Raw genomic sequence first — 23,975 nt, forward strand, 5'->3', positions numbered from 1 at the left:
ACCATAGCTCATTGGCTCTATGCCCAGGAGGTTCTTTGACTAAATGGAAGGAGATAGAATAGATACTGGGGGATAATAAGTAGTTTGCTTGTTGGGTCCTAGCTTCACAATGCTGGCGCATTTTGAATTCCTGTTCATAAATCTTGTCCATCTTCTAAATTATGTTGTTAATTATTTAAATATATAAACACTAACATTTTTACTGACATTTTTTATGCAAGTGTTAGTCATTGTTAATCGGCTTTATTACTCTCAGAACTTTTGTTCACAATTTAATGGCTATTACTTAATTTCTAGCATTAGTATGACAAATTCAGCAATCCCCCGTTTCATTTTTTGACTTCCCAGTGAAGCATATTTTATATTAATTCGTGTCACATTAATTATTTTAGGTGTTTGCATTTTTAAACCCATCTTCCAAGTTCAGTGCTATTGAGTAGTGACATTTAAATTAGGTAAATTTGAAGTATTATGATAAAATATTCAATCCTAAAATATGTGCAGAATTTAGAGTACTGTGAATTCCTTCAGATTAATAATGCATTAAGAGTTGCATCATTTCAAAACCAGCAGGCCAAATAAATTAAAATTTTCCACATGGAAGTGTGCTTCTTTGGGATTGGTTTTGAGTTCAGCGAGCTTTCAATTATAAAATGTCACTGTTTTGTAAAATTCAAAATTCTTTCCTGATAAAGGAATGATTGGTATGGCTATGTTGGGAGAGGGAGTTGATTATTTTCTTTTCCCTAAAAACATTCTTTTTTTTTGTTTTTGTTTTTGTTTTTGGGTGGTGCTCAGGGGTTACTCCTGGCTGTCTGCTCAGAAATAGCTCCTGGCAGGCACGGGGGGACCATATGGGACACTGAGATTCGAACCAACCACCTTTGGTCCTGGATCGGCTGCTTGCAAGGCAAACGCCACTGTGCTATCTCTCCGGGCCCCTAAAAACATTCTTGACCTGAAAGTTAAATTTGCTTTAATATTTAAGTTCAAAATTGCATAGAAAGGTATTTTCTTACTTCTGCCGCTTGTCTCTATATCCAGCATTACCAGTCTTCTCTAAATATAGCATATCCATGATATATCCAGTCTTTCCCATTCTGCCTCCTTCAGCATTTATAACATGATCATGCAGAGTACATGCAGGAAATCCTAGCCTATGTGGTTACAATTTAATCACCTAAAATATCTAGGTATGTAGATGGAAATTTTTTTTTTTTTTTTTTTTGGTTTTTGGGCTACACCTGTTTGACTCTCAGGGGTTACTCCTGGCTAAGCGCTCAGAAATCGCCCCTGGCTTGGGGGAACCATATGGGACACCGGGAGATCGAACTGTGGTCCATCCTACGCTAGCGCTTGCAAGGCAGACACCTTACCTCTAGCGCAACCTTCCCGGCCCTCTAGGTGGAAATAATTATAAACAAACAAGAAGTTCATTCTGTTTGAAAACAAGATCTTGAGGTGGTGATAGAGGTAAGGTGTCTGCCTTGCAAGCGCTAGCCAAGGAAGGACCGCAGTTCCATCCCCCGGCGTCCCATATGGTCCCCCCAAGCCAGGGGCAATTTTGAGCGCTTAGCCAGGAGTAACCCCCGAGCATCAAATGGGTGTGGCCCAAAAAAACAAAAAAAATAAAAAGAAAAAAAAGAAAGAAAAAGAAAACAAGATCTTAAGATCTGTTTATGTGTGTGAGTTGATGTTTAAAACTAATGGTATTTCAAGTAATTATTTAAAAAAAAATAACGGGCTGATTTGGGGGCTGGAGCGGAGGCGCAAGTAGTAGGACACTTGCCTTCACGCGCTAGTCTATGCTGGACCACGGTTTGATCCCCAGCTCCCATATGGTCCCCCAAACCAGGAGCGATTTCTGAGTGCATAGTCAGGCGTAACCCCTGAGCATCACTGGGTGTGACCCAAAAACCAAAAACAAACAAAAAAAGGCTGATTTTGGCAATGTTGTTGAATAATGGTAAAAATAATGTAGAAAAAATATTTTTGTGGGGGGGGTCACAACCGGCAGTGCTCAGGAGTTATTCCTGACTCTACCCTCAGAAATCGCTCCTGGCAGGCTCGGGGGACCATCTGGGGTGACAGGATTCGAACCACCATCCTTCTGCATGTAAGGCAAACGCCTTACCTCCATGCTATCTCTCCAGCTCCTGTAGTGTAAAATTTTTGATGGTCATTTATGATTCCATATATGGGATTATATAAATGGCATTAAAAGTAACAATACTTTTATTTTTTATACTAGAATGTAGTCCAGTAGCGTTTGTCTTCCATGTGTGAGACCCTGAGTTTGATACCTAAGATCATCAGATATTAAAAAGCCCCCCCCAAAAAAACTAACAATAAGTTAGTAAAGACTTACTTAAATTTGTTTTTGAGGGGCTAGAGCAATACCACAGCGGATAGGCCACGTTTGCCTTTCGTACAGCTGGCCCAGGTTTGATCCCTGACATCCCTTATACCAGGGGTCTCAAACTCGCAGCCCGCGGGCTGTTTGTAGCCCTCTGTACAACATTTTGTGGCCCGTGGCTGTCCTTCAAATATCGCAGTATTCGCGATTATTCGCTTACCGAATAATCACAATAAAAATCGCATTAGTAAGAAAAAAATCGCAGTAAACATTCGCATACCCTAAGCAGTTCTGTTCGGGGTATGCAAATGTTTAATGCGATTTTTTTCTTACCAATGTGATTTTTTTATTGCGAATATTTGGTAAGCGAATAATCGTGAATACTTTGCACCTAGTGCAGACGTCATTTCTGCTGCTCCTGCCCTCTGTCCCTTGCATTATCGTAGGCCTAAGGGAGAGAAGTTTATTACAGAATTAGATTTTTGTCATACCTTCATCATGACTTCATCAAAGCTTGCAGTGAAGAGAAAGATTGATGACGAGCACAGACAATTTCAGCAAAAGTGGGAGACGCAGTGTTTCTTTGTTGAGCACAGGGGCATCCCCACATGTCTTATTGCTCAGAGAAAGTTGCAGTGCACAAGGAATACAACTTGAAGTGCCATTATTCAACTAAACATGCTGAGGTATGTGCAAAATATCAAGGAAATGAGAGAGCCAAGCGGGTTGCCAGTCTTAAAGCATGTCTAATGAGGCAACAAGATTTCTTCAAAAAAGCAACCAAAGAGAATGTTGCATCCGTTGAAGCTAGTTACATGGTTAGTGAGATGATTGCTAAGGCAGGGAAACCATTCACAGAAGGAGTTTGTTAAAAAATGCATGTTACAAGCTGCAAGTATTATCTGTCCGGGAAAGAAAAGTCAGTTTAACAAAATCAGCCTTTCTGCCAACACTATGGCAAAGCGCATTTCTGACATGTCAAGTGACATCATCAATTGTGTGAGAAAGCCAAATGTTTTGATGCATACTCAGTTGCTCTTGATGAGGGCACAGATATAACAGACACTGCACAGCTCACAATTTATGTCCGTGGTGTTGATTGCAATTTTGAATTGACAGAAGAGCTGCTCACAATAATTCCAATGCATGGCCAGACCACTGTTAATAAGATATTTCGGCATCTGTGTGATGCCATTGAGAATGCAGGTTTGCCATGGAAGAGGTTTGTCGGAATAATAACTGATGAAGCGCCATCGATGACAGGGAGGAAAAATGGACTGGTGGCACTTGTTCAAAAAAAACTTGAAGAGGAGGGTGTAGAGAAGGCCATTGCTCTTCATTGCATTATCCATCAGCAGGCCCTTTGCAGTGAATGCCTGCCATGTTACAATGTGATGTTTGTTGTTGTGAAATGCATCAACCAAATCAGATCCAGGGGCTTAAAGCACAGGACGTTCTGTGTTTTTTTAGAGGAAGTGGAGTCAGCATATGGAGATGTGCTCTATTTCAGCGAGGTACATTGGCTCAGCAGGGGAAATGTCCTGAAAAGATTTTTTGAGTTGAGAGAAGTGAAAGCCTTCATGGAGAAGGATGGGAATGCTGTGTCTGAGTTGAGTGATCACAAATGACTCATGGACTTAGCTTTTCTTGTTGACATCACACATAAGCTGAACGTACTAAAGATGTTACAAGGCCCGGAGCAGCTTATCAGTGCTGCCTATGACAACGTGAGAGCATTCTCCACAAAACTTGTGTTATGGAAATCCCAGCTCTCTCAGACAAACCTTTGTCATTTCCCAGCATGCAAGGAACTTGTGGATGCAGGCATACCATTGTGAGAAATATGTTGATGCTATTTTTAAGCTAGGGAAGGAATTTGATCACAGATTTGCAGACTTCAAAAAGCACAGAGCCACTTTCCAAATTTTTGTGGACCCCTTTTCCTTTGATGTGGAAGATGCCCCTCCTATGCTTCAAATGGAGCTCATTGACCTGCAATGCAACTCTGATCTCAAAGCCAAGTTCAGGGAGATTAGTGGAAAAGCAGACATGCATGGGCAATTTTTGAGAGAATTGCCTCCCAGCTTTCCTGAGCTTTCTTGAATGTTCAAGTGCACCATGTGCCTTTTTGGGAGCACATATTTGTGTGAAAAGTTATTCTCTACATTGAACTTCAATTATTCAAAGTACAGGTCTAGACTTAATGATGATCATCTTCAGGCCATACTCAGGGTCTCAACTGCTTCCTCTCTAAAGCCAAATGTGGTTCAGATTTGTGAGAAGTGCTGTCAAGTCTCTGGCAGCAAGGAATAGGCAAAAGATGCCATGTTCAGAAGAACTGTTCATGATCTTCACTCAATATTCTATTCATGTTCAGAAGAAATAATTAAACTGTTAATAATGACGTTTGAGGACTTTTTTTTTTTTTTTGTGAAATCCCTTATGCGGCCCTGCCTCACCCCGACTTTGCCTCCTGCGGCCCCCAGGTAAATTGAGTTTGAGACCCCTGCCTTACACCGATCCGCCAAGCCTGCCAGGAATATTAATTTTTGAATGCAGAGCTGAGAGTAACTCCTGAGCATTGCCAGGTGTGACCCCGAAACAAAAATAAAGAAAAAAAATTGTTTTTGAATTCTTAGTTAAGACCTATCTAGAGGCACAACTATATATAAGCATTTTAAAGTTATTCTACATCTTAAAAACCAGAAAATAGTAGTTGAGATCTTGGTAAGAATTTAGCATTTAGTCATCCATATATATGCAGATCTGTTTCTACTCTTGATACTCAGAATGGAAGTTAGTAGAATAGGAATATGCACAAAGTGACAGGAATGAAAGCATCATTTGGGAGGTTAGATTTAAATTCTGGAATTCTCTGGTTTCAGAAAATATGTATAGAGCATGTCTTCCCAGGAGTTGGTTCAGTGGCTAAAAGTGTTTACTTTCCAGTCATGAGGTTATTGATCCCTTTGTGCTGCCCATATGTATTGAGTAAGCATGGTTCCTATCTGGAACCCTTAAACTGCCACAGTGTGGATCTCTTGACTGATAGTTGTGTGGGTCACTGTAGCTAGAACATATGGCTCTTAGCAGACACTGAAACTAAAAAACAGTGCACGCAGTGCTACAGCCAGCCTCTTATGCACATGTGCAAAGCACTGCAACTAAAGTGTGTGAGTACCACAGCCAAGCATGTGTCATCCAGAAGTTATTGAAACAGAACTAAGGAAAGGAAAGGGCACATACAAGAAACTCAAAATGGAAACCAAACCTCACTTTTTTTTTTTTTTTAAGGTAAGGATCTGTCCTAAATTGACTGGAGTGTTGAGTACTTGTGCTTGGAGGTGGAGTTAGGCTTCAAAAGAGCATGAAGGTTGATTGATTGAAAAGGCCTTTAGAAGGAAAATAAATCTTTTTGTCTTTTAGATTTGGGGAAGGTGAACTATACCCAGTTGTGCCTCATGAGTTTCTCTTGGCCCTGCAGTCAGAAATCAGTCTTGGTAGGCTTAGGGGACCATATGGGATGCCCAGATCAAATCCGTGTTTGTTGCGTGCAAAGCAAACATATTACCCACTGTGCAAAGGCTTGGGTCCCTTGATTTTTTTTTTTTTTTTAGAGTCTTTCCCTTTCCTTTTCATTGTTACTGCAGTATTTGCACACTTTTTTGTGTGTGGAGGGAGAGTGTGTGAGGCCATACCAAGGGTGGTGTTTAGGATTTATTTCTGGCTCTGGGATCATTTTAGGTAGAGCTCTGGAACTCTCTGGAGTGCAGATGATTAAACCTGGGTTGGCTGCATGCAAGGCAATGTACCATATATGTACTATTGGCACACTTTAGTTCTACGTACTTAGATACACTTAGTTTTGATATGCTGAGAATCAAACTTAGCCTGTGGGGCAGGGCTGGAGATTGAACTTGTTCATTACATCTTACCTGCCTCTGTCCTGAAAAGAAGCCTCAAATTAATATTTAAAAGATAAAATTTTTGGGACTGGAACTATAATACCTCAAGTAGGGCATTTGCCATGCATGTAGCTGACCATGTTGTCCCTGGCATTCCATTCAGTCCCCAGGCCCTGCCAGGAATGATTTTAGAGCCAAGAGTAAGCCCAGACTGAGCAATATGAGGTGTGACCCCAAAACGAAACAAACCAATGCAAGTAAAATTTGAGTCGACACAAAAGAGGGGAAACTCAAGAGAAAATCATCAATGATTGTAGATAGAAGTAAATTTTATGAGAAAAAACTGGTCTGTATAGTGCGAAAGATCTTATATGGGAGTAATGGACAGTTGAGTTTGGTTATATTCAGCCTGAAAAGTCTGAAGACTTGAAAGTCTGAAGACTTTCACGCTAGCTAGGGATAGTGCAAAATGAATGACAATGAACCTGACTGTGTTTTTTTTTTTTTTTTAAATAAGGATCACTTTAAAATATTTATGAAGTTCAAAAATCTCAAAGCTTAATTATGTGTTAATGAGTTCAGTATTTCTTTGAGATGATGGGACTATAAACTAATTTATACTTGAAATTTTTATTTTTATTTTACATAGATATCAACATGCTTAGGTGTCTTTCAGTTATTATTGACTTTATCAAAGTACTGACCAATGACTTCTTAGTTTGTAAGAACAATGGAAAAAATACCCTTTTCAACTTTTAAATTTATATTATAGTGTATTTTATAGTCCTTTCTCCCTCCTCTGTCCTTTCATCTCAGGTCAATAGGACATACTGCTGTGGCACCTACAGAGCAGGTCCGATGCGGCAGATAAGTCTTGTTGGAGCAGTAGATGAAGAAGTTGGGGATTATTTCCCAGAGTTCCTTGATATGTTAGAAGAATCACCATTTCTGAAAGTGAGTGCTTATTCAGATTATTAAAGTTCAATCTTTTTTTTATTGAAAATTAAATTTTATTCAATGTTTTAAAAATTGAATATTGAGGGAAAAATTTTTTTGGTTTTGTTTTGGAACCACACTTGGTGGTGCTCAGGGGCGGCTACTGGTTCTATGCTCAGGAATCACTCCTGGCTGGTTGGAGGGCCATAAAGAATATTAGGGATCGAACCCAGGTCAGCCATGTACAAGGCTCTCTGATTATTATTCCAGTCCCCTGTTGAGAAAATTTTGGTATAAAAGCATCATTCTTTTTTTTTTTTTCAGTCTAAATGGCTATTAATTGGGCATTTATTTCTTCATGTGCATATACAAAATACACTTAATTTTGTATTTTATTTTGAAGAACTTTATTTTGGTGGGAGGTCAGCTGGTGTGTATAGCACAGAAATATTTTTGTCTCTGACTTACTTGTCTTACTTGTAGATGACTTTGCCCTGGGGAACACTTTCCAGTCTCCGACTCCAGTGTAGGTCCCAGAGTGATGATGGGCCTATTATGTGGGTACGGCCTGGAGAGCAGATGATTCCAACAGCAGATATGCCAAAGTCACCCTTCAAAAGACGACGGTAAGCATTTTTTATTTCTCAGATAAGCTAAAGTGAATTTTTAAATTAAAAAATGCTTGTAAAAATGATTAGACTGAGTACAAGTGAAGTCACTTTGTGTAATTTATTTAAGAGCTCTTAAATAAATTTAGTGGTCCATTTCTTAGTGTAGTCCTCTCATATAGGCCATTGAAGTATTAAGAATTCTCCTAAAAAAATAAGCTGTCTCTCTCCCTTTCTTGCATTCCTTCTTTCCCTCTCTGAACTCTTATTGCCTCCCTCTCTCTCATTTCTTCCTTCCAATTCCTTATCATATCTTTCTCTTCTCTCCTCCTCTCCACTTCCCTCTCCTCTCCGTAAACATTTCAAATTTATTTTTAAATCTAAGATTTAACTATTTACTAAAGATAATTCAGACTCCAAGTCTTAATTAATTAATTAATTAATTTTATTTTTGGGTCACACCTGGCAGTGCTCAGGGGTTACTTCTAGCTCTTTGCTCAGAGGTGAAGCCAAGAGGTGAAAATAAACTCTGTAGGACATGTCAATAGATGACTGACAGATCTGTAAATATATACATGAATGGCTACTCGACTATTGGAAAAAAAGACACCTCTGGGACAAAAACTAGTACAGCAGGGAGGGTGCTTCCTTGCACGCAGATAGCCTGAGTTTGATTCTCAGCATCCCATATGGTCCCTCAAGCAACAGTAGGAATACTTCCTAAGGGCCTGTGTGGCCCAAAAAGACACCCGCCCCCCAAAAAGAGAATAACCCTGACACATCATCAGGATGGCCCAAAAACAAACAGTCATCTATTGACATGCCCTACAGAGTTTATTTTCACCTCTTGGCTGTTGTAAATAGTGCTGTGATCAACATCAGGATGCATAGTGTTTTTGTCTTTCATGGATAACTGGCTTATATGAAAATTTTTTCCACTGTTTTTGAGAAATCACCATTTTCCATAGTAGCTCCATTAATTTCCTTCTCTTCATTTTTTCTTCAGTGCTTTTTTTTTTTTTTTTTTTTTTTTTTTAAGTTTTTGGGCCACACCCGGTTACTCCTGGCTATTCGCTCAGAAATTGCTCCTGGCTTGGGGAACCATATGGGATGCTGGGGAGAAAGAACGATGGTCCATCTTAGGACAGTGTGTGCAAGGCAAACACCCTACTGCTTGTGCCACTGCTCTGTCCTCCAGTGCTTCTTTCTTGCATTTTGGATCATAGCCATTCTTTTTTTTCTTCCAGAAATGTATTTAAATTCATGGATTTATTTCCCATTTTTTGGTATTCTCACACTTTTAGAGTGTTTTATTTTAACTCTCCAAATATTCAATATAAGTAGCAATCAATTCACAGCATATCTTGTGCTCTCCCCTTTTTCCTGTTGTATTAGATTAAAGTATTTTACTTTACTTTTTAATGAAGAGGAGTATATTTGACATCCTAATTTAAATCTAAGAGAATGTTTTTAGAATTAAAATTAGTAAAACTAGGGCTGGAGCAATTGCATAGCAGTAGGGCACTTGCCTTGCATGCGGCCCACCCAGGTTCAATTCCCAGTATCCTATATGGTTTTCTGACCTTGCCAGGAGTGATTTCTGAGTGCAGAGCCAGCCAGGAGTAACCTCTAAGCGCCACTAGATGTGACCCCCAAACCAAAAACAAACAAAAAAGTATAACTAAGGGTAAAGAACCATACAACCTTGAATTGCATTTTCTGTTGCCAAGAAGTAAATTAGATATAGATATATCTAGATATAATTAGTCAGAAATATGACTTGGTAGATCACTTGCCTTGCATGTGCAGTCCCTGGGTTTGACCTGTGACATTGCAAACCATTAGCTACATTTGAGCCAAATTGAAGATACAGCTTCTGTAATTATTTTGACATACTAAGAAAGGTTAATTACATTAGATATAATAATTTAGTTCGTTAAATGCTAATTATTAAAAAACACATAGAAGCTTCAGTCTTTATCTTATTTAAAGATCTGGTATTTTAGCAGACTTTTTTTCCTTATTGCTATTAATACTTTCTGCCAACCTTTTATTTTGCTACCCAATTAACTCCAGATCAATGAATGAAATTAAAAATCTCCAGTACCTACCTCGGACCAGTGAACCCCGTGAAGTTCTCTTTGAAGATAGGACAAGAGCGCATGCTGATCATGTGGGTCAGGGGTTTGACTGGCAGAGTACGGCAGCTGTTGGGGTTTTGAAAGCTGTACAGTTTGGTGAATGGTAAGTTGATGGAATTCAGCTGCAAGATTGGTTAATGTCATCTTAGAAATATATCCTCCTTCTTATACTTACCTGGCAGGGGAGATACCATGATCACGAAGGTGGTTTCCCCGGGGTGAGGCTTATCCATTGCACTCCGGATGTGCTGACCCCTGCAATTTCCCCAAATGTGGAGACTCGACTGCATAATTTGTGGTAGTGGGGGACTGCGTTTGCGCTCTCCCCCCGCAAAAAAAAAAAAAAAAATGAAATTAAAAATCTTATACTTAACTAAAGTTAAGTATAAAAGATTAGAGAGGAGCCAGGAAGATCTGGGCCCCAATGAGCTAGAGTGTGCTTTGCATGAAGGGGTTCTGAGTTTGCCTCCTGGTACTGTGTGGTCCTGAATGGGACCCTAGCACTGAGCATCACTGGGAGTGACCCCAAAACAAAATAAAAGATTGGGGACCATTTTTTAAAATGTTGATGTAATAGTCATAACAGAATAAGAAACTTAAATCCTACCATTTGAGTGTACTATTCAGAGGTACTAAGTGTCTTCACATATATTATTGTGAAACATGTTTAGAAATTTTCCGACTCATATATAAAATATAACTTAAGCTGAGGCTGTAAATCACTGATCTTGTATGTTGTACATGTATAAGGCTTCATTCAATCTCTGGCATTTCTCCAAAAATAATGAAACTAATTTTGTGTTCATTAAATCGGTTTCCCATTTTCATCTTCCCTAGCTCCTCATAACCATCATTCTATTTACTGTTTCTATGAATTTGTCCATGTAAAATACCTATAAGTGGAATCTAGTGGTATTTGTCTTTTTTGCAACTGGCTCAATTCATTTATAATGTCTTCAAGGTTTGTCTCTATTATACCATGCATCATAATTTCCTTCATTTTAAGGCTAAAGAATATTTGTTCTGTATATGCCACATTTTGTCAAACAGAAGTGCCCCACTTGAGCTGCTTCTGCTTTCTAGTTCCTATGAATTTGATTGTACTCAGAAATTGCCCCTGACAGGCTGCGAGACCATATGGGGGTGCCAGAATCAAACTGGGTTCCTCCCGATAGGCCACATACAATGCAAATGCCCTCCTGCTGTGCTATTTCTCCTGTCTCTGGAGCTAGTTTTCAGAGAGCTCAGGGCATAGAAGTTATTAGTTTACTTTTTGTTTTTTTTTGGGGGGGGGTCACACCCAGCAGTGCTCAGGGGTTACTCCTGGCTCTACGTTCGGAAATTGCTCCTGGCAGTCTCGGGGGCCCTACCTCCATGCTATCTCTCTGGCCCCATTTACTTTAAAACTTTTTTTTGGAGGTGTTTGGGCCATACTCAGAGGCGCTCAGGGGTTACTCCTGGCTATGTGCTCAGAAATTGATCCTGGCAGGCTCGTGGGACCATATGGGATGTTGCTAACGGAACCTGGGTTCATTCCATGTCAGCCAAGTGCAAGGCAAATGCCTACTAGTTGTTCTATTGCTCTGGCCCCTAGTTTACTTGAAAACTCTTTCTTCAGTGTAACCTTATAGCACTCCTTTGTCCTTCCAGGGCCTGTAGCACTGTTTAGTCATTGTACCACAAGCCTTAGATCTGTATGGGTGGGGGGAGTATCTTTTGGCAGTGGCAGTTGCAAAGCACTAGCTGTTGGGGAGGATGCCTCTAAGCTTCCTCTCCCCCCCTTCTTTTTCTCCTCTCTCCCCCTACTTTCTCTCTTTTTGGGTCACCCTCAGCAATGGTAAGGGGCTTTACATTGGTGTGTTTAGGACCACATGGGATGCTGGGGATTGAACCCAGGTTGGTGTAAGGCAAGTGCTATTGCTCCAGCTCTGATGCAGGGCCTCCTTAAAATTTCAGTAAAAAAGGGCCCGGAGAGATAGCACAGTGGCGTTTGCCTTGCAAGCAGCCGATCCAGGACCAAAGGTGGTTGGTTCGAATCCTGGTGTCCCATATGGTCCCCCGTGCCTGCCAGGAGCTATTTCTGAGCAGACAGCCAGGAGTAACCCCTGAGCACCGCTGGGTGTGGCCCAAAAACCAAAAAAAAAAAAAAATTTTTTTTATTTTTAAATTAGTTTCATTATTAGTTTCGTTTATTTTTAAATTAGTTAAAGAAGCAAACACCAAGATTCTATTTGTGTCGGTAGCAGTTTAAAGAGTAGGAAGACTAAATTTGTTACTATGTTCTGTTGTGAGATTTTGCTTGTTTAAACTTCCTTTTGTTTGTTCTAGGAGTGACCAGCCTCGAATAACCAAAGATGTAATTTGTTTTCACGCTGAGGATTTTACAGATGTTGTACAGAGACTTCAATTAGACCTTCATGAACCTCCAGTTTCCCAGGTAATAATCTCTTTTTAAAAAATTATTATGACACTTTAAGATTCTGAAAAGAAGAGTATGTTCCAATTTTACTTTGCAATATATCTAATAGTTGGATACTTCTAAGAAGAATTTTAGCATTTTTATTTAAGGCTCTGTAAGGAGGGTGTTGAAAATATTTAAAATAAACCTCCTGGGCCAAAGAGATAGCTATGTGGGCTGAGTGTCTGTTTTGCATGCTGGAAGCCCAAGCTAATTCTCACGATCAATCAGATAACCTCTGGAACAGAGCTGAGAATAACTCCTGAACACCTCACAGAGCATGACACCAAAACAAAAATAATCCGAAACAAAAACAAATCTTCCCATGCAGAATGCTTGTGATACATTTTAATCTTTTAGATGCTAGGAGGCCCTGGATTACTCAGAGATCCCTCACTGCTTAGTTCTGCCCCTGAGCTTTGTTGTTAACCCCATTGCATTATTGCTTGCACCTGCAATAGGCTGAAACCATTAGTGGGGAAGATAAAAAAATGTTGCCCTTGACTGAGAGAAATGTGGCTCTTGCTTTGCATGCTTTTATTTTTTGGGCCACACTTAACAGTGCTCAGGGGTTACCCCTGCACTCAGGAATCACTTCTCTCTGTCTCTGTCTCTCTCGCTTGTCTCTCTTTCTCTCTCTCTCTCTCTCTCTCTCTCTCTCTCTCTCTCTCTCTCTCTCTCTCTCTCTCTCTCTCTCTCTCCCTCCCTCCCTCCCTCCCTCTCTGTCTCTGTTTCTCTCTCTCTGTTTCTCTGTCTCTGTCTCTGTCCGTTCCCCCCCCCCCCCCATGCTGAGGATTGAACTATCACTCAGGCTCATTGCCGTGCATGTAAAAGTCTTGGGTTTGATCCTGATACCATCAGAAAGAATAAAAATAGGGGCCAGAGCAGTGGCACAAGCAGTAAGGTGTCTACCTTGCCCATGACAGCCTAGGACGGACCGTGGTTCTATCCTCCGGAGTCCCATTTGGTCCCCCAAACCCGGAGCGATTTCCTTTCTTTTTCTTTTTTTTTTTTTTTTGGTGGTTGGGTCACACCCAGCAGCGCTCAGGGGTTACTCCTGACTTTACACTCAGAAATTACTCTTGGCAGGCTGAGGGGTGGGGAGGAACCATATGGGATGCCAGGATTTGAACCACCGTCCTTCTACATGCAAGGCAAATGCCTTACCTCCTTGCTATCTCTCTGGCCCCAGGAGTAACCCCTGAGTATCAACGGTTGTGGCCCCCCCCCCCACAAAAAAAAAAAAAAGAATAAAAATAAAAGGTTTTCCTTATGTGTGGCTCTGAGCGTTGATATTTAGCTGCACTTTGAGATACTTATTTAGATGTGGTCTAGTCCGTCCTGACTTGAATCTGTTTTCTCCCTAGAGAGGTTGTTCTTCATAAAGAACATTTCTCAAACATGAAAGCCATTTTAAAGTGGTATATCACTTATTGGTATTGCTTAACTTTAAGGTGACCCGTTTTGGAATTGCATGTGGGGATTGTAATATTGCGGATCCTATATCCCAATTATGTATTTTGTTGGAATAAACGTTGCATGTTTTAAAGTCTAATGCAAATCTGTCTTCTCTTCAGTGCGTACAGTGGGTGGATGAAGCCAAACTAAACCAAATGAGGCGGGAAGGCATTCGTTATGCTAAAATCCAACTCTGCGACAATGATATTTACTTCATCCCTAGAAATGTCATTCATCAGTTCAAAACAGTGTCAGCAGTGTGCAGCTTAGCCTGGCATATAAGGCTTAAACAGTACCACCCTGTTGTGGAAGCCACTCAGAACTCAGACAACAGTTCTGATGTGGACTGTAGTTTACCTGGAAATCAAGAGTTAGAAGTTGACTCCCAGTGTGTGAGAATAAAAACTGAATCTGAGGAAACCTGTACAGAGAGGAAGCTGTTGGCCACTGCTTCATCCTCCTTCCCACCTTCTTCAGAACTTAATCTCCAGCAAGGTCAGATGACTCAACCGATTCCAGTTCTAAAGGTGGAAAGTAGACTGGACTCCGACCCGCAACATAATCTGCAGGAACATTCAAGCACTCCTGTGTGATTTGTACATATTCAAACACATTTTTTAACTTTTTTAAATTTTGATGTGAAGTTATAGTTTTATAACTGGCTTAAGTTAAGTTTTATTGGAGAAATCTTGCCTATAATTCTATAAAGAGAAATGACATTCCACAAATGTCAAGCATATCTTTTTTACACAGATTATGCAAAGTTAAGAGTTGTATCTTATCCCGTTAGTACAGTACGTAATAGTGGGTCTGCTGCTACTTTCTGTTTTAAGGTGTGAGGTAACAATTCAATCTCTTCTTCAAATCAACATGCAAATTCTCTGGAATAACAGATTCTTATTTGGTAAATTATTTAGATCCCTGATTTTATCTTGCCCTGCCTCTTGCCATATTTGCTGTTTTACAGACGACCAGGCTTACAACTTAGGTCTTTATGGCATAGAATGAATTTCTAGAGTAAAAATGGCATAAGGTTGCAGAGAGAATCCCTGCATCTTCTACATGGGCAAATAAGTTTAGTTCCAAACATTAAAACAAAAACAGTCTACAAAAAATCCAAAACGGTTTCTAAAGGAAAATTCAGTGGCTCTCTGGTTTCTTAACAAAAGAGAAAGCACAGCACTTTCTGATCCAGACTGTTTCTCTCTTTTTTTTTTTTTCTCTTTAGTATCTGTTATTTAAAGCCCAGTGAATATTTCAATTAAAAGTATCTAAAGATGAATAGTCCTTGCTCATTCATTATCTATAGTTCATAAATCTCTTCTAGAATACATGGAAAGTATGGAAGATAGTTTGGGTAAAATCTGCTTCCTCGCATCATCACAGTTTATGTGTGGAGACTTGCTTCTTATATTGATCGCGAGTATCAAACGCAGGAAATGATCTCTTTTTGATGAGTCTGCCATATTTTGTGCATAAAACTTAAGAAAAACAACTTTTGCCACCTAGCGTGAACATTTGTGACAGAGATCTACAGGTGGTACATTTCAGCTCATAGTTTTAATTGGCAAATACATAGATTTACTGTTTTCATTGGGTTTATTTTTTTTACGGTTTTGTTGTTATTTTCTAATGAAGAAATAGCACTTGTTCATTCTAGAATTTCAAGGTAGCTTCATGTTGGGTGCCTGAGAATTAAAAATATATTTTTTTGGTCTCAAACAGGCACAGTTTATATAGCTAATAGTGTATTCTTGACTTTTTATTATTTTAGTAAATGTTAATACACTTTCACTTTCTCTCAGTTAAAAATACAGTAGGCCTTTTGTTTATTAAAGGAAGAGTATTCCCCACACCTAAGACCTGTATCTACCTGGTTATAGTGCAATTTGGAAATTTTTTTCCCGGAGGGTGAGATTTGGAATATTTACATTAACATAGGCAAAAAAAATAAAAATAAAAAAAGATGCCACTTTATTATGTCTGTCACCATAAAAACTTGGCTGCATCTTTTCAAATATCAAATATGAATTTTCTCTAAAATATTCTGAAATAGGTTAAATCCTATATAAATATTACTTTGTGCAATACTGTTGTGTAGTTAAATGCATATTAGCAAAGTATAGAGGTCACTGTGTACACCGATAGAAAAGTAACCATCAGCAAATACTGCAGTGATTAGTTAGAATCTGTATTATTCCTTATATATATATGTATATGTATGTATTCTCTGTTACAAAGGATGAAGACAAATAGAGAAACATTTCATTGTAAACCATTTATGAATTGGAAGTGATGGTTTTAGTTCTCTGTAAATAAGGTAATTAGAATGGTATGAAAAGTAATGTGATTATTGCAGGGGTGTTTTTAAATCTTTGGTAAAAATCCTAGGGTAAATTCTAGTTTATCAAGACTAATTTTTAAGGGCTTTGCCTTTGGGGGTGGTGGGTGTTTTTATTATTTTGGGAGGGGGAGTGGGTTAATTACAAAGTATATGGGCTTGAGTTATTCCTCGTTTTCTTTTTTCCTTCTTTTTTTCTGTCCAGAAGAATTTCATAGAGCTTTACTCAACTGTGCAAAGTAAAATTCTTCTCAGGCCACAATTGCTTTTAAAAATAATCATGAACAAGGTTGTGAAAGCAAAAACTTTTATTTTTATTTTCCTTGTCTTGTCTTCCAAGATCCAGTTTTCCCATTTCCCACTTGCCATCCAGCAGATGCCATCTGTCATCTAAGCTGGTCATTGCTAATAAAAAAAAGGAGACTGTCTCCAGACAGCCAGCCAGCACTGTGTTAATTAATCACTCAGGAACCATCGGATCTGCAAAGGCCTACAATCAAAATAATCCCCATTTTTCCTTCTATAAAGCATTCTACCCTCACATCCAATATAAACATATTAAAAATGAGTATAAAATGTTTAAAATCATGTACTAATAATAAATTCATTGTATATTAGGATTGCAATAGAATGAAGAGAGAAACATTTAGCTAGTAATGTATCTGGAAACCTGAATGTCCAATGTATTAGATTTTAATAGCATGCTTTAAAGACTGATGAATATAAAAATCAGAAGGTCTGAATTTCTTACTGCTTTCAAAGCTGTATCTTAGTTTAGCGACACAAATGATCGCAACTTTTCTAAATCATTAAATTATTTGGTTTTGGTGGAGTGAGGCATGGAGCAAACGGGCGTCTTCTGATTTGTAAAGTAGTGATGGCAGTGAAGTTGTAACTGAAATTGAAACTGAACTTCCTTTTTTGGTATGTTATTATTTGTTGTGCCAACTCTTTGAGATTACTTGCAGAATGTGGCGATAAGTTTTAGTATTTTGTGGAGCAGAGGGATCTTTTAAAAATGTATTTATGCAAAGGACCCAAGAAACGACTATTCCTAACTTAGCAAATAGAATGCTTTCCTGACAGTAAGAATAAAATTCTTTCCCCCTTCCCCAGCAGCCATTCTGTAATTACCAAGATAGGCTAGGAGTTAGGATTATGATTCAAAGAGGTATCCCCAATTCATAAAGCAATAATAAAAAACCTACATGCTAGTTTTCCCCTCTAGAGTTTTAACTCCCAAAAAATGAATTCCTGTGCTTAATTGTACTTTTAATTTGCTTATTCGAATGCAGAACTTGTTTTTCTGGTACTTTATTATTTTTAATTAAAGACTTGCAAGATGCCCTTTCTCCAAAGAGACACTTGGCATATCCATTGATGAATATTACAAACTCATGTAAGAGGGGAAAATGCTTATTAAAGAAATTTATTTACTAAATGTTAAGGAGAAGTTGCATCAGTCTAAATAGGTATAACACTCAAACCTAATGATTGGAGAAACTTATTTATCTTCTGTCCCTCTATTAATGTATAGGATGAAAACTAATTTTAGAACAAGAGTCCAAAAATCAAGACACCCCTTAGGATGTTCTTGATCATTGTTTTCATCTGTGTCTGCCATTACATTTTTATTTGCTTTCTTAAACTTTAGAAGAATTGAGTTTGTGTCTGATAAATCTATTTATCATTGCTATAGGTTTTTAAAGAACCTTTAATACTTGCCAGAGCTTCATAATTTTGCTGTCTTGTTTTTGTTTTCAAAGCCAGTAATAATTGTATTTGTTGGTCATTGAAGTAAAAGGAGGAAATGTACAAGACAGATATTTTCCTTTAACATATAAGGGACCTATCCTCATTCTGAAAGTTTATTGCTTTAAAAGCAAGTATCTCTCCATAAATATGACCTTCAATTTTCTTTATACATTTTTTAGGATCCACTTGTGCATGTAGTTGAGACCATTGTCTCTTAATATAGCACTTTTCAATTCTCTACAGAAATACGTACTACTTCTATCACTTGTTGTAAATTTTCATGTACTAGTGTTTTCTGTGACTAACCTCCATTTTGATTGGCAGCTAAGACTTTTATTTTTCCTGTGGCTTTAATTTATCTAAGAGGTCTTTACATATAGATGAAATGTAGAATTTGCCTGGCGGACTTTTTGCGTTGTGTGGCCTTAGTTTATTGACATTAACAAGTGTTTTAAAAGGTTTTTAATGAATAGTCTTAACTCTCAATTTGTGTGGATAATAATCCTTTTAACAGTGCTTTTTTGTAGCTGTCTAAGTGTGTTAAATTGTTAAGCTATTTCTTTGTAAAATAGGACAATGGAATGCATAGAGTTTTTTTTCCTGTAAAGTATTTTTTTAATAAACAAAGTCTGATTTGTCCTTTACTGATGTTTCATGGGAAAAATGCAGATGAATTTTCATGACAGTGATCTTATTTTTAAAGTGACATCCTGCCTTCGTCTTCCCCTTTAATTTTTAGGATTTCTAAAAATATTTTTTATATAAATCATTCCTGGCATTGGACTGCCCAGCTGCATAGTCCTGACACTTTGGTTCTTGGGGCCACCAGGGCAGTGCTGGGGTTTGAGGGTGCCAACATGTATTGCTTGGGTTCAAACTCAGGACCTACATAGGCTAGCATAGCATGTACCATTTGAACCACATTCACAGTCAGAAGGGTTTTTATCTACTTATGAGAACGGGTTTTTACATTCTAAATCTGGTGATGTGGATGTTCTTGTAAGCATATGCATACAGCTATTGTTTACAAAGTGTAGCGACTTCAGATGCCATTATTGTATTAATACATTATTTTTTTCTTCAATTTTTGTGTGTTCTTCTTTGTAACTGAACTGACTTAAATTCTGAGATCTTAGTTCAGATTAGGAAAGGGAAAGTTGGGCAAGAGAAGTTAACTCATGCTTTTAAGTAACTGTCATTTACCAGACAGTTTTATGTGAGGAAACCATTCATTTGCACAGCCTTTAGTAGGAAGGTTCAGACATTATTTATAATATGGATATTATATGTATCCATAATACAGATGCCAAAAAGTTTTTTTTTAGGTTGAAGGAATTTGAATGAAGTTCTGGATTCAGAGTGCATGCTTTGGAGCTTGGTATATCACTCAGCAGGCTGAGAGTGTTCTCTTACAGGATGCTTGGGTTTGATCTCCAGCACCCCACAATGCCCACTGCTAGGATGGCACCTCAGCATTGACCTGGGTATAGCCCCAAAACAATAAAGCCCGTGCTCTGTACACTGGCCATGTCAGGAAGCCCTGGAAAGTTTGTAAAGAGCCTCCAGGATAGTGGCCTGCTATCCATGTGATTCATTTATTCCATTCCTGCTTTGCCACAAATTTCCTAAAAACCCATTTTATCTTTTTTTTGTTTTTTTTTTTTGGCCACACCCAGTGATGCTCAGGGGTTACTCCTGGCTATGTGGTCAGAAATTGCTCCTGGCTTGGGGGACAATATGGGAGGCCGCAGAATCGAACCGAGGTCTGTCCTAGGCTAGCACAAGCAAGGCAGACAGATGCCTTACTGCTTGTGCCACTGCTCCGGCCCCTATAAAGGCTTTTTTCCTGGGCTGAACAATTTAGTAAAATGCTCATAAAATCTGTCTTTTTTTTTTTTTTGGTTGGTTTTTTGCTCTTGGGTCACATCCAGTGGTGTGCAGGGCTTGGTTACTCATGGCTCCACACTCAGGAATCATTGCTGATGGTTACTCAGGAGGACCATGTGGGATGCGGGGGATCAAACCCAAGGAAGTGCCTTACCCACTCTGTCTCCATCCCCGAGTCCAATGGTCAGCAACCTGTGGCTTGCGAGCCACATGTGGCTCTTTACACTTTTAATTTGGCTCTTCTGTGTGCCGGGCGGCTGCTCCAGGAGTCAGGACTCTGCTCCTAGCCTCTGTCAGTGCACACTTTGTGTGGCTCTCAAAATAAATTTCAATCGTGGTTTTGGCGAGATTTGGCTCAGTTGAAAAAAAAGGTTGCCGACCACTGCCCTAGTCTATGTCTTAAGGTACAAACATGCAAGATCATCTTAATTTGTCCAGTTTTTTTTTTTTTAAATTGGCAATCTTGAAACACAAGACATAAAACCCAATACAGGTTTAATTCAGAAATTTTGAGGAAGGGGAGAGAGGAAGAGAATAAAAAAGCTCTAGTGTCATAGTACAGACTCCAACTTGGAAGTAGCTAAGTATGAAAGAGCAGAGATGCAGGAAATTAAATACACTTAAAAATATTTTTCATAATTTTTGATATTTAGCTCTTGGGAAAGAAAATATCTCAACACTAAGAATAGGAAGGAAACCATTGCGAAGAAAAATCAAGCCTGGATGAACTTGAAGTTCTGTATGGTTTATTTTGTCTTCTGTAAAATGGCATTAAACTTCCACCTCCCTTAAAGGGTTAGAGGAAATACTGTCTGAAACACTTAGAATACCGTATTTCACTGCACTATCATGCAGATTTAGTGACTAGGTCAGCATTTTCAACCACTAGATATTTTCTGGTGTGCTGTGGGAAAAACTCCCAATTTCATCCATAACATTATAAAATACTTCATAATAAAGTAATTATAAAATTATTTCTTTGATTACTATTCAAGAGAATTACTTTATATATATATATAGTCAAAATAAAGGCAGAGTTAAATTTTTTAAAACATTTTCTCGTGGTGGTGTGCTTCGTGATTTCTTTTCATGAAAAAAGTGCTTTTGCACAAAAAAGGTTGAAAACCACTGGACTAGGTGATCTGTTCATACAGGCCACAAGCCAATTGGATTTCAAAAAATCTGTTCATTTCTTCCCCCCAGTTTTTGATGGGGCTATATGTTATTTTTTTCTTTTTTTTTTTTTTTTGTGGTTTTTGGGTCACACCCGGCAGTGCTCAGGGGTTACTCCTGGCTCCATGCTCAGAAATTGCTCCTGGCAGGCACGGGGGACCATATGGGACGCCGGGATTCGAACCGATGACCTTCTGCATGAAAGGCAAACGCTTTACCTCCATGCTATCTCTCCGGCCCCGTTATTTTTTTCTTAAGTTCTGTCAGTACTTTGTGTGTGTGTGTGTGTGTGTGTGTGTGTGTGTGTGTGTGTGTGTGTGTGTGTGTGTGTGTGTAGTTTTGTACCTTGTATATTTTTGATATTAGCCCCTTGTCTGATGGGTATTAGGTGAACAGTTTCTCCCATTCTGTGTCCTCCATTAGGACCCAAATGCCATCTTTTCAAAAGGGAAGAAGGGTCCATGCTCATAGATTCCATCTATTCCTACATTGGAAAAAAAGCAGTTTAAATTAAACCTCAACATTCCCCATCTGCATTGTTGGGCCCAACTTCTTGCATTCTGCACCACCCAACCATCCCAATTGCTTGGGCCTCCCTTTCTCCTCAAACTTGTGCAAAGTCACCATTTTTTTTTTTTTTTTTTGGTGTTTGGGGTCACATCCTTTAAAGCTCAGGGGTTAACTTCTGGCTCTGCACTCAGAAATCACTCCTGGCTGGATTTGGGGGGGACCATATGGGATGCGGGGATGCCGGGATTCGAAACACTGACCTTCTGCATGCTAGGTCAAACCTCAAACAAGCCGATAGTCCTTGCAGGAGACCCTACAAGGCGGGAGGGCGAGCCTGGGGGCGTGGCCTCTGTCCTTGCCAAATATGGAAAGCGGAAGTCCTGGTAGTAGACTCTGCAGGGTAGGAAGGCCTGGTCAGGGGCCAGGGCGCCCCCTCAGTCGCCGTTAAACGGAAAACGGAAGTCCTTGTAATAGACCCTGAGCGGGAAGGCGTTGTAAACGGGCGGGGCCTCTGGCCCTCCAAACCGGAAGACGGAAGTCCTTGTAGAAGGCACAGCAGGGCAGGAAGCGGAGAAAAAGGGGCGTGGCCTCTGTCCCTTCTAACCGGAAAATGGAAGTCCTTTCCTGACTGAAGACCCTGCAGGGCGGGAAGGCTAAATTAGGGGACGTGGCCTTTGCCCCTCAAACCGGAAGACGAAAGTTCTTTCCTGGCTGAAAGCCCTGCAGGGAGGGAAGGTCAAATTAGGGGGCGTGGTCTCGTCGCCGCCACACCGGAAGACGGAAGTCCTTTTCTGACTGAAGACCCTGCAGGGCGGGAAAGCTAAATGAAGGGGCGTGGCCTCGTCGCCGCCACACCGGAAGACGGAAGTCCTTTTTTGGCTGAAGACCCTGCAGGACCGGAAGGCTAAATGAGGGGGCGTGGCCTCGTCGCCGCCACAGCGGAAGGCGGAAGTCCTTTCCTGGCTGAAGACCCTGCAGGGCGTGAAGACCAAGTTAGGGGGCGTGGCCTCGCCGCCGCCAAAGCGGAAGGCGGAAGTGGCGGCGGCTCAGAGGCCCGAGCAACCCGCTGTGGGTCGGGTCGTCTCAGCGGCCTCCTCGTCGCTTTTTTGTTTGTTTGTTTGTTTTTCCTTGTTTATCTGTTGTTTTTGTTTATTTCGGGCGGGCCAGCTGCAGCCCCGGGAGCTTGTCCGGGCGGCGGCCCGGGCGGGCGGTCTCCATGGTGACGGCCTCGCGGGCAAGATGCGGCCTGGTGGGAGCTTGGCCGCGGCCGCCGCCTGCGCCTGGCCTGGGGCCTGGGGGCCGGGCCGGGGCCGCTGAGGGCGCGACGAGGGGAGCCCGGGAGCGGAGAAGGCGCCCCTGAGAGGCCGCTGGTCCCGGTGCGCGTTGTGCTGGCTTGATTCCGTTTCCCTTTCTCTGTATTTGATTGCGTTTCCTCCCACTTCATGGTGTCCTGGCATGGCATGGCATGGCATGGCGTGGCATGGTTTCTTTACTTTGTTTCATTTCATTTCACTTCATGATTTCATGTCATGTCATGCCATTACATCTCATGATTTCATGTGTCATTTTAGGGTTTTATTTTAACTTGATTTCATTTCACTTCATGATTCCATGATTTCATGTCATTTCATGATTTCATTTTATGTCATGTCATTATTTTATTTTACTTTATTTCATTTCAATTCATGATTTCACTTCATTTCATGACTTCATGTCATTTCATGCTTTAATGTCATGTCATGTCATTATTTTACTTTATTTCATTTAATTTCAATTATTTCATTTTATAATTTCATTTCATGTCATGTCATTACATCTCATGATTTCATGTCATGTCATGTCATTTCATTTTACTTTATTTCATTTCACTTCATTATTTCATTTCATGATTTCATGTCATATTTCATCATTTTATTTTACTTTATTTCACTTCATTATTTCATGATTTCATGTCATGTCATTATTACATTATATGATTCATGTCATGTCATTTCATTATTTTATCTTACTTTACTTCAGTCCATTTCAGTTCATTATTTCATTCCATGATTCATTTCGTAATTTCATGTCATTCCATGTCATGTCATTCCATTTTATTTTACTCTAATTTCACTTCATTTGACTTCATGACATTTCATTTCATGATTTCACTTTCAGTTCATTATTTCACTTCATTTCATGTCATGTCATTATTACATTTCATGATTTCATTTCATGTCATTTCATTATTTTATTTTACTTTATTTCATTTTCTTTCACTTCAATATTTCATGTCATATCATTTCATTTCATATCATGTTATTTCATGATTTCACTTCATTTCATGATTTCATGTCTTGATTTCACTTCATGATGTCATCATTACATTTAATTTTATGTCATTTCATTTCATGATTTCATTTTATTTTATGATTTCATTTCATTATTTCATTTCCATTTCAATTTCC

The 23,975-nt window shown here is 39.5% G+C and overlaps 1 protein-coding gene and 1 non-coding gene across 2 annotated transcripts in view; both read left to right on the forward strand.

Annotated features, from left to right (window-relative positions):
* RSBN1 (round spermatid basic protein 1) overlaps positions 1-14,977 on the forward strand; it is a 52,496-nt gene extending 37,519 nt beyond the window's left edge. The window contains exons 4-8 of the mRNA XM_049766028.1: positions 7,078-7,215; positions 7,681-7,823; positions 9,882-10,049; positions 12,275-12,383; positions 13,982-14,977. Of these exons, the coding sequence (XP_049621985.1) occupies positions 7,078-7,215; positions 7,681-7,823; positions 9,882-10,049; positions 12,275-12,383; positions 13,982-14,455 (1,032 nt within the window). The 3' untranslated portion in view covers positions 14,456-14,977. The remainder of the gene's footprint in view (positions 1-7,077; positions 7,216-7,680; positions 7,824-9,881; positions 10,050-12,274; positions 12,384-13,981) is intronic.
* Positions 10,114-10,276, forward strand: LOC125997680 (U1 spliceosomal RNA). Its single transcript, XR_007491718.1, has one exon. It is a non-coding gene; the product is annotated as a U1 spliceosomal RNA (small nuclear RNA).
* Positions 14,978-23,975: the final 8,998 nt, after the last annotated feature.

The sequence above is a fragment of the Suncus etruscus genome, chromosome 19 (genome assembly GCF_024139225.1).
Source record: "Suncus etruscus isolate mSunEtr1 chromosome 19, mSunEtr1.pri.cur, whole genome shotgun sequence".
NCBI lineage: Eukaryota > Metazoa > Chordata > Mammalia > Eulipotyphla > Soricidae > Suncus > Suncus etruscus.